At 32.8% G+C, this 12,009-nt stretch overlaps 1 protein-coding gene across 1 annotated transcript in view; it reads right to left on the bottom strand.

The window, feature by feature from the left end:
• The window catches only part of Abca13 (ATP binding cassette subfamily A member 13), a 422,085-nt gene that overhangs the window by 84,953 nt on the left and 325,123 nt on the right, over positions 1 to 12,009 (bottom strand). The window contains exon 55 of the mRNA XM_078039756.1: positions 11,339 to 11,448. Within this exon, the coding sequence (XP_077895882.1) occupies positions 11,339 to 11,448 (110 nt within the window). The remainder of the gene's footprint in view (positions 1 to 11,338; positions 11,449 to 12,009) is intronic.

The raw sequence follows: 12,009 nt of genomic DNA on the forward strand, positions 1-12,009 counted from the left end.
TTTCCATTATATCTCTTGATATTGATGGCACGTAGAGAGCTCTTGGTTTGAGTATATTTATTTATTTGAGAGGATCCAGCCACCTTAGTTAAAATTACTTCTTAATTGATTTTCCTCAGCATTTGAAGTCTATCATGTGGCAAAAATAATACTATAAATATTCATACTGTTCCTTAACTATTTTTTATAAACAGGAATTTAAACTCCAGGAAAAAAATCTAAATAATAATGTTGATAGTATATTTCGTGTTGCTTGTTTTAATGAGAATTATTCTAAAACTTCACAAATAGACTTTTATATAAGATTTCTGTATCGTGTTCAAACTTATTTGTTGATAATATTAATCACATTCTTCATATATATTCTATTTCATTAATTGTTGGATAATAAGAGTAAATAGCTAAGGTCTTTCATTTACTTATTTCCTCTCAATCACTTTCTAATTTTCTGAGAGTTTATCTTGAACATTTTCATGCTATGTATTTCACAATAGAATTTGAGGTATATATGACAGCAGAATGCATTTTGATACATTGTCCACAATTGCAGCACAATTTTTCATTTCTCTGGCTGTACACAATGTAGCATCACACCACATTTGCAGTCATACATGTACCTAGGGTAACAATGTCCATTTCATTCCACCATCTTTCCTGCCCTAATGACCCCTTCCCTCCTCTCTCATCACTTTACCCAAAGTTCCTCCATTTTTCCTATCCCCCCACCCCTCGCCAATAATGGATCAATATCCACTTATCAAAGAGAACATTTGGCCTTTGGTTTTTTAGAATTGGCTTATTTGCTTAGCATGATATTCTCTAACTCCACCCATTTACCTGCAAATACCATAATTTTATTATCTTTTAATGTTAAGTAATACTCTATTGCGTATACATATCACAGTTTATCCACTTATCTATTGAAGGGCATCTAGGTTGCTTCCACAGCTCAGCTATTGTGAATTGAGCTGCTATAAACATTAGTATGTTTGTGTTACTATAGAATGCTGATTTTAAGTCCTTTTGGGTATAGACCAAAGGAGTGGGATAGCTGAGTCAAATGGTGGTTCCATTCAAATGCAAAGTTATTGCCTTAAATATACCTTCATATTAACTTCTATTTAAAAGGATATTAATATATTTATGTATTTTTGTTTTGTTTTTACTTGACAGATTGCCACTTTTTTATCCAAATGCCACTATAAGTATTGTAATTTGAAAGTCATTTTTAATCCAGTTTATGAGTGTTTGAATTTTTAAGCAAAGATAATCACAACAACATTTATTATAAAGATACATGTTGTTTTGGTATGTGACAACTTGTATTATAATATATTTTTCTGTTCCTTTTCACACATTTTATGTTCTCTCTCTTATACAAAGTGGCTATTTGGAGAATTTTCTCTTTTAAGGGAGGGGGGAAAAGTTGGGAAGAACATGTGGTTTAGAGTTAAAAAAAAATAAATTGGACTCAAACCCTCCACCAGTCTTTAGAAGTTTGACTTTGGCAAATGGTACAATTCTCCTATTTTTAGATAAATCATCAATAAACTTAGGATGGCATCCTTGTTCCAAGGTCATTAGGATTATGAAATAAGATCAAATACGTAGAGCCCCTAATTAATGCTTTGGTAAATAATATAGAGTCACAGTAAATCATGACCCTTGCGATTAGCATTTATTTGATCCAGGGGCTGCAATTCCAATGATTTCCAGATCCATCAGTTAACCTGAACATCTCAGAGCTCCAGTAAAGGAATCAATAAAGAGGAGTGGAAACTGACCAACTGGGCAATATACGTCTTGATCTATGGCAATCCTAATCCAAAATATTAACACTATTATGACAAAATAAAAATGCATGGGATTTGGGGACAGAATGCATGTCAATTTGTGAACACTATCATATCAGGAACTTATGAAATACTCTAAACAAAATCAGACCTTTTGCAATGAGTTCTTTTCATTGTACATATTCATTTTCTCAAGTCTGAGAATATGCATTCACAGAAATTAGTAAACTAAACAAGAAAGCAAAAAGAACACTTTTATATAATATAACCTCAGAGAAGAGACAAAATAAACCTTAATATAATAAACGACTGAGTTGATGTGTTTCAATTAAGTAGCAATCAGTTATGAGCTTCATGGGCAGGAAGGTATATTCCAGCTCTCAAAGCAGTTAAAAATTCCATTGTGCTTCTAATTACCTATTTAATTCCTTGAATACCAATGTGCAATTAACATTACAAATAATCAAGGTTAAAAATATAATTAATGCAAGTGTGATTTAGTTATAATTAAACTAATTACACAGATATGTAGCATAATAAGGGACTCTTGGACCATTATGTGGATGCAAATTTATTCTTCCTTTCAAGAGCAGTTATTTGAATTTCATTTTCCAATTATTTTACAAATGATGGAATGGAATAATAAAGGAGAGAGTCAGTCTTCCAGATACGGAAAAATAAACCTTTTTTTTTTTAAAAAATTCTTTTTAAAGTTTAGACTTTTCTGTCCATATGTATTTGTACATAAGGGAGTTAGAAAAATAAAAATAAAATGCTTCCTCAATCAATAAAAAAAAAAACCTCTTACTTCTTATCTCTATGACAACAGGGAAAAATCCACAACATAACACCAAAGAGAAATTCTATTCCATACAGTGTGCTTCTCTTTTAGAATATTAAGCAGCATGCTGGCTTTATACATATGAATCTCAAATACTCATTCAACAAATAAATTCTGTTTTTGCTCTAGATAATACCTAGTTCTTAAAGTTGTTTTCATATATTGACATAGACTACAAAAGTATAACTGCATTCTCAACTCACAGACCACAGACAGCAGTAAATAGCTATAAACTAGCATTTGGAGTAAAATAGATTTGTTTTCAGATATGTAACTTTTTTCATGTAAGTTAGGAAAAGAGATATTTCTTACATGACAATTACATACCTATTGCTGGACAAACTTGGATATCATTGAGCCTTCATTTAAATATATAAATTATTATTATTTCTAGAATATGAATGAGGAAACAACCAGAGGAAGATGGGGAGAGAAAGGACAAGAGCTATCCTAAAGATAAAACAGATAAGAAATCACAAGATAACGTTTGTGATATTTTCTAATTCTATCAGAACAAATCCAGAATTATGTACTTTCTGGAAATGACTAGAAATCAATTGATTATCACACACACACACAAAAAAAATAGAAACAATAAAAAAATCTTTCCAAACATATCTTGTCTCTTTCCTCTAGGTGACCAAATAAAATACAATTCAAGTATCTTCTCGTAAAATTCTTCTAGCTAGTAAATAAAAACAAGAATTAAAATATCACCATTTGGCAATTAATTCACCAAAGCATCAAACAAACAATAAGAACAACAAGAAACATATACTATGTGTCTCTTGATGGAAGAGATCATCTGTCCTATTTAGACATGTCAAAGGTTTGAAACTGAACCACAATAAATCTCTGGATCCAACTGAACTTTCAAGAAATAGAGAGGACGGAGAAACATGCGAAACTTCATCATGACTATGCACTCGGGCAACTCTCCAAGTCCAATGGACCAGGTTCTTCAATAGTTAGATTATATGGAAAAATAAAGGATGACAGGTGGGGGGAATGTGAAGTTTGAGAGGGAGAATTAGAGATCATATCAAATTCTTTTTATAAATAAGCTAATGGTGATATCTTGCAATTGATTCATTATTGGGTGACAGAACCATAGTCATTTGAATGGGAAGAGTGTGGCCCAAACTGGGACATACAGAATGGTTTCCAAGTCAATACTGTCAAAGTTCTACTTTTTTTTTTCCTGAATTTTAGTTGCAAGAACATTTGCCTTAATATAATATACTGTCACATTTTAAAATATCAAAATAATGTATATCAATCTTGTTTTTATTTTCAAAAAACTAATTCTCTGTTTTATTGATGTTTTGTAATGTGGCATTGTTGTTTTTTTGTTTTGTTTTGTTTTATGCATGGGGGTGGGGATATCAGGGATTGAACTCAGGAGCACTCAAACACTGAGCCACATCCTCATTTCTATTTTGTATTTTATTTAGAGACAGGGTCTCACTGAATTGCTTAGTGCCTCACTTTTGGTGAGGTTGACTTTGAACTCACCATGCAAACTTGTCCTAGCCTCCCAAGTGGCCGGGACTATAGGTATGTGCCACCTCACCTGGATGACTTTTTTTTTTTACTTCTTAATTTCATTAATTTCAGTTCTGATCTTAATTACTTCCTGTCTTCTACTCTTTGGGAATTAGTTTGTTCTTGCTTTCCTAGTGCCTTGAGATATGACAGATTGTTTATTTTGGATCTGTTTCTGTTTTCATTATTTTATGCACGCTGAATGTTATAAACTTTCCTCTTAGGACTACTTTCAAAGTGTCCTAGAGATTCTGATATATGGTATTTCTGTTGTTTCTCAGAGATTTTTTTTCTCCACTGATTCCTTCTATGATTCCATTCACTGTTCAAAAGTGCACTATTCAATATCCATCTGTTAAAATGGTTTCTGATTTTTATCTTGTTATTCATTGCTAACTTCATTCTTTTATGATCTGATAACTTCATTGTATTATGATCTGATAAGGTACTAAGATTTGTCTAGGGACTTTTTTTTTTTTTTGTATTTGCTAAGATTTGCTTTGTGTCTTCAAATATGGTCTGCTTTAAAGAAGGTTCCATGTGCCACTGAAAAGAAAGTCAATTCAGTCGTTGGTGGATTAAATATTCCACAGATGTTAGGTCCATTTGATTAATAATAAATGAAAATAGATCCCTATCTCTCATCTTGCACAAAAGTCAACTCAAAATCAATCAGAGACCTAGGAATTAGACCAGAAACTTTGCAACTGCAAAAAGAAAACCTGGGAGCAACAATACAACATATAGGTGCTGGCAGCAACTTCCTTGATAAAATTCTTATACCTCAAGAAATAAACCTAGAACCAGTAAAGGGATAGCATCAAATTTAAAAAGTTTCTGCACAGCAAAAGAAACAATTACGAGCACGGAAAAAGAGCCTATAGAATGGGGCCTCTTTACCATATATATGTATATAATGTGTGTGTGTGTGTGTGTGTGTGTGTGTGTGTGTGTGTGTGTGTGTGTGTGTGGTGGTGTGTATCTGCCAGATTATAAACTATAATGTTGGCCCATATAATTGCATTTCAGTACAACCACTTTTTGGAGCTATATGACAAGGGCTCAAGAGTAGGAATGGATCCACATAACCCAGATATTTATCAAAAACAACTAAAGTCAGGATAATATAGTGATATCTTCATTCCAGTGTTTACACCTGTGAAGTTCACAATGGCCAAGTTATGGAACCAGCCTAGGTGTCCATTGACAGATGAACAGATAAAATAAATGTGATACATATGTACAGTGAATTTTTATTCAACCATAAAACATGAAATTATGTCACTTGCTAATAATGGATGGAAAAGGTAATATACTCTTTTTTTAAAAAAAAGAGAGGAGAGAGAGAGAGAGAGAGAGAGAGAGAGAATTTTTTTAATATTCATTTTTTAGTTTTTGGCGGACACAACAGATTTGTTTGTATGTGGTGCTGAGGATCGAGCCCGGGCCGCACACATGCCAGGCCAGCATGCTACCACTTGAGCCACATCCCCAGCCCAAGTAATATACTCTTAATTGAAATAAGCCACATTCAGAAACTCAAGAGTCCAGTGTTTTCTCTTATATGCAAGAGCTAGAGAAAAACAAGGAATTTTAAAAAGGGGATGGGATATTGTTGGAACCTTTTACCTCCTTTGGGACTGCAGCCATTATCCGGTGTTGGCTGAGGTGGCCTCATGGGCTCTTCTAGAGCATTTTTGTATATAATAATAATTATAGTAATAAGAAGGTTAAAATAAATAAATAAATGTAAATAAATACATCAAAATCGGATTGCCTTGATGAGAAGTGATGGGAAGGCATTCATGAAGTAACAGTTGTCTTCTGTGTCTTGAGGGTAGTACTGATTATTATATAAGTTTATTCACTGTATAAAATTTATTGAGATGTTCTTTTCAATATGCAAATGATACCTCAAAAATAGTTTTTTAAAAATATTTTCAAAAATATGACAGCAAAAAATTATTGAGTATTTAAAAATATTCTAAATTTTGAGAAAAACCCAAAATTAAAAGTCATATGTCATTATAGAATAATAGCAATGATATCATATATTATGGTTTTATGATCAAGATAAAGCTATACAAAGAAGAAAAAAGTTGAAGAACAAATTTGAAGGATGACTTTTAATAGTTTAAAAAATAAATAGTAAAAAATTAAATTGCTAAGAAATTCATCATATCAGACTTTTCAAAGTAAAAAAGTCAGAAGAAGACTTTAAGATTATTTTATAGAAATACAAATATTCAGATATAAAAAGAGAAAAGAAATACAAGTTTCTAATAAGTAAATAAAACTTTTAATAAATAAAATTTATTTTAGAAAGGTAAGGACATAAATAATCATGAATACTGTCTTTATAACAAATATATCAAAAAAGAGCCATAAAATTATTCATGTGTATAAATGCTAAGATGTAAATTTAGAATATTCCTTATAAGAATGTTAATAAAATTGAAAAATAATGATTATTTTAGTTGATGAACAGTATGTACATAATTCTCAAATCATTATATTTAGTAAATAGAAATATAACTATTAAATGAGAAAATGCATTGTCATTTAACATCGCTTTGATAATTCTAGAACTGAAAGTGGAAGTACTACTGTAGAGATAAAGGAGACAAATATTTCATTAATTACTGACAAGGCCATTGTATTCTAGATAAAATATAAGGAATGACTTTTAAATTTATTTTTAAAAATAAATTATTTACTTTAGTAAGATATACATGTTTTATGGAAGAGAAAAACATAGCATTGTCAAAATGTTAGTTCATTCCAAATTGATCCATAAATGTAATATAAAGTCAATTAAAATTCTATTGTAGAATTACAGACACAATATTCTAAATTTCTTCCACTACACACAGAAACTATGAGTAAAGGACTTTTATTTTCTTCACTTCTACATAACTTGTTCCTAAAATAAATAGCCACGACAAAAAATGCACATCTTTGTGGATGCAAAACAAAACAGAAAGCTAGAAGAAGGATCTAAAAACCACTAGTGGTTGAGTACTAGGTTTGAATTTCATGAAGTAGCTACAAATTTGTCCCCTACAAGGTAATGGGGACCGAAAGTCCTTCATAATTGACATGCATTGTAAGTGGACAAAAATCAGGTTCATTATGTGATTACCTGAGTTGGTAAGAGAGCCCAAAATCTTATTGAAAATAGCTGAGCAAAGGTGTCAGAGGTCAGTAGTAAGTTGCTCACCTTCCAGGCTGGATTGGCAGGGCAGAATTAGAACAAGATACCAGTGAATGGGAACCGGCTCTTTTTCATATGTAACCATGAGATGAAGACCTAAGCTGTCAATAGAAGGACTGTTTCTATCCTAAAGGTCCATGGAATAAATGCCAGACTGGAGGCGGTATCCAAAAGGGTAGAAAAGGGGCAAAAGCAAAACCCCATAAACTTACTAGCAATGTTAGCTAGAAAACTCCCAAGCCAGAAAAAAAAACTAACCAGAAACAAAAAGCTTAAAGGAAAAGAAAAGAAATAAGAGATGAATTACCTCCTGATGAAGCAAAATTTATTGGGATGAATAATTAAAAGCAGATATTCAAGGATTTTGTGAGGCAAATTTCAAAACATAATTAAATGATGTTCTTAAGATGGTTCAAGTATTTATACAAATCACCATCAAAGATAAGATGGACAAAATATCATAATGAAGTTGTATCTCCTCAAATTATAGCATAAACTTGATGCAATTGTATCCAAAATATTGATTAGCAATCAAATATTGTGACTTTTTTTATGCAGACTATTATATTCTTAAAATAGTATGCAATAAAAAAGTACACCAAATATTTCAAGCAATTCTAAAAATGAACTAGGAAAAGGACCAAGTAATTCAATGTACTAGAAGAGCTCAGAATACATCATCCCAAAATATGCTGAATTGGTATATTGGTAATTTCAAACTGAAATCACCTGAGGAATTGTAACTGCAGAAAGGGCCCTGTGGCCTGTCTTTTCCTACATGCAACAAGCTATAAAGATGTCTTTCCTGCACCAGGGCAATAAAGTAGCTTGTATAATCAAAGACTGGACATTGGGATTGTAACGAGCCTGAATAAATAAACTTATGGCTGCAACTCTAATCTTCCACTAGATTTTACAGTCCCAAGAGCCTCTTAGTGAATCCCTAGAATTTAACTACTCTCAGCCAGAGATCCTTTTGTCCTGTCATTCATTCACAAATTTATCATTCTTTGTCTAAAATGCACAAAGGCATTTTCTTGGCCATTTCTTTAGACTTCTCACTTTTCTGAAGATCCCTATGAACACACAAAATTAATAAAACTTGTCTTCTTTTCTCTTGTTGATCTTCCTTGTATTGATATGGTTCCTGTACTCAAAGAACCCATGTAAGAACTAAGGAAGAAAAGAGCAGAGATCTGTTCCTCCCCTACAGTAGGATTCTTGATAAAATGAAAGAACTTGAAGCCAAATATTAAATATCAGATTTTGGTACACAATAGAACTGCTTCCAATTGGTGGACAAGGATATGTTTTTGAGAAAACATTTTAGATACCAATTATATAGGGAAAAATCAAATAATATTTCTACTATATTAGAAATAAATATTTCAACTATACTATAAACACATGAGTATAAGAAAAAAATCTTTGGAACATAAAATATGGAGAAAAGTCTTATGACCTCAAAAAGGGAAGAATTTCTTAATATTCAAGAGCAATAAATAACACAGAAAAGAAAACAAATGGACTAAACTGAAACAGAGAATTTATATATGTACCTTTTAAGCAAAAATTAAAACACAAGATACCACTATAAAGGAATATTTAAAACATGCAAAACATGTCAGGCATGGTAAGGCACACCTGTAATTCCAGCAGCTTGGGAGGCTGAGGCAGGAGGAATTTGAGTTCAAAGCCAGCCTCAGCAACTTAGTTAGGCCCTAAGCAACTTAGTGAAACCCTGTCTCAAAATAAAAAACATAAAATGATCTGGAGATGTGCTCAGTGGTTAAGTGACCCTGAGTTCAATCTCAAGGAAAGGAAAGGAAAGGAAAGGAAAGGAAAGGAAAGGAAAGGAAAGGAAAGGAAAGGAAAGGAAAGGAAAGGAAAGGAAAGGAAAGGAAAGGAAAGGAAAGGAAAGGAAAGGAAAGGAAAGGAAAGGAAAGGAAAGGAAAGGAAAGGAAAGGAAAGGAAAGGAAAGGAAAGGAAAGGAAAGGAAAGGAAAGGAAAGGAAAGGAAAGGAAAGGAAAGGAAAGGAAAGGAAAGGAAAGGAAAGGAAAGGAAAGGAAAGGAAAGGAAAGGAAAGGAAAGGAAAGGAAAGGAAAGGAAAAGGAAAGGAAAGGAAAGGAAAGGAAAGGAAAGGAAAGGAAAGGAAAGGAAAGGAAAGGAAAGGAAAGGAAAGGAAAGGAAAGGAAAGGAAAGGAAAGGAAAGGAAAAGGAAAGGAAAGGAAAGGAAAGGAAAGGAAAGGAAAGGAAAGGAAAGGAAAGGAAAGGAAAGGAAAGGAAAGGAAAGGAAAGGAAAGGAAAGGAAAGGAAAGGAAAGGAAAGGAAAGGAAAGGAAAGGAAAGGAAAGGAAAGGAAAGGAAAGGAAAGGAAAGGAAAGGAAGAATTCAGGAAAAACATACAAAAAGATTATATTTTCAGCAGAGTATGTAACAAATTCCTATATTTATAAGTAACAAAAAAGTTACAATACACACAAAAGGTTGAGGGATATAATTGCAAATGACAGAAAGGAAAGGTATGTAACAAATATATACGGGAAAGGTACTCGAGTTCAGACAGAATCAATAAAGTGCAAATAAAAGGGAGATTTCATGCCCATCAATTTGAAAAACTTAAACTTATAATCATAGAAGAAGACTATAAAATGTATAAGTGAAATGAAACAATCTTTTAAATTTTATCTGAATTGGAAGCATGTATATGTCTTTCTACATAAACAACCACACTTATACACACACAAGCAGACACAGAGAAAACATATAAAATTAGTTGTATGGTTCTTTAAATTAAACTGACAGGAGATACGCAAATATCAGTAATGGATTTTAGGGAAAAATTTTCATTCTCCTGACACAACACAGGCAGACAATGAATATTTGTTGATTTGAAGAAGTAGCTAATTGATGGGTGATTACATTTCTGAACCTTTTTTTATTCAATTACTATATCTGAAGCCATAAAAAAGTTAAAAATCTAAAGCACATTTTCTCAAATCTATGTAGAAATGATTCTCTGATCCCCAGCACACCCTATGAAATCAAATAACTTCATGATAACTTGGTGGATAGTCATATAATGACCTTCAGAGAATGCACAGAAAACAGGTCTTTCATTTCATAATTTCATAGAAATTGAAATGTATCATTAAATTACAGTGAGTCTGCTATAGTAGGAAAATAAAAAGATCTATGCCCGGGGCCTTGCAACACAGTATTGAAAACAGACTAGGATATGGGGACATGCACAGGGGGATCACATGGGTTGCTTGTGGAGAAGGAACAACTAGAAAACAGCTGTGAAGCTAAAAGTATTAAGAGTTTAGTGTGGTATTGAACCAAGTTTCCTATTAAGTCAAATTTATAACAGGAATCAAGTAGCAAATCCAGCCTCAGAAAAGTGGGGAGCAAGTAATCTCCCTTTGAAGAAGAGAGAAAACCACAAATGTTAGTCCTGATTATAGCTCAGGAAAGAGGAGGACATGCTGCCACCACATACAGGCAGAAAGAGGAGCAAAGTCCCCAGGTCTCAGAGGAAAAGCTCCAAATTGAGCACACAGTTCAGAAGGAATTACAGAATGAGGTGGTGGGGACATTGAAAGATTTATCCATAAAAGCAAGAAGAATCAACCCTTGGCTATTTTCTGCTCACTTGAGTTACATACAGACATCTCAACTGCAATCTGATGCCTCTCAGAGATGTCTGCCCTCAGCTTCTTTGTGACAATACCTCCCTGACCCTTTGCTCTGGCTATCAGGTTTGAGCTCCATTCACATTATGGACACCCTTATCCTTTTGGAGAAGTGGTGATTTGAAGATAAATTTGGAGGAAAATTGTGCTTTCAAACTTTATTCCACAGGGCAGAAAGAATGTGGGGTTTCTCTGGGCTTGATTATTACCTGCTTAGGCAGCACAGCAAAATAATTAAATCTTGATCTTACCCCATGGGAGTCCTAACAACAGCATGTCCTGAACTTGGAGGAATTTCACCATTCAAAACCTTGAATGTAGTGCTCTTCCCAGCTCCATTCACTCCTAAGAGTCCAAAGCACTAAGGAAAAAATAAAGTTAAATAAAATAGGTTAAAAATAATGATAATGACATTATGCATTTTCTCTGAGTCAACTTTGAATTGACATTATTGATACGTGATATTTGTACATTTTAAAGAATCACACATTGTAAAGCATTTTATGTTTTACACAATACTTTCAAGATCATCACAGCATTTAAGTAGTATAAAAACTATAGCATTCACTCATAGACAAGTAAATTCATATATGGAAAACTTAAAAGAATGAGAAGTAAATGCTAACTATCCCAAATTATGCAGAGATGACAGTCTTTGAAAGTCATATCTTTGTAGAAATAATTATGCTCTTGATATTCATTTCTGTATATTCCAAAATGCTTTTTTAAAAAAAATTTCATTTTTCACTCTCCATATGTATATTGCTTGTAGCTGTATACCTTCCTTGAAGAGTACTGAAGAGGTTACAAATTCGTTCCTAGCTCAAAGCAAATCCTGACACTCAGAAGATGACCCTTAGTTTTATGCTCTTAACACTCATCAACTTATTTCTTGGTCCAATCCTATCATATATTCCATGTA

This window comes from Ictidomys tridecemlineatus, chromosome 2 (genome assembly GCF_052094955.1).
Source record: "Ictidomys tridecemlineatus isolate mIctTri1 chromosome 2, mIctTri1.hap1, whole genome shotgun sequence".
Taxonomy (NCBI): domain Eukaryota; kingdom Metazoa; phylum Chordata; class Mammalia; order Rodentia; family Sciuridae; genus Ictidomys; species Ictidomys tridecemlineatus.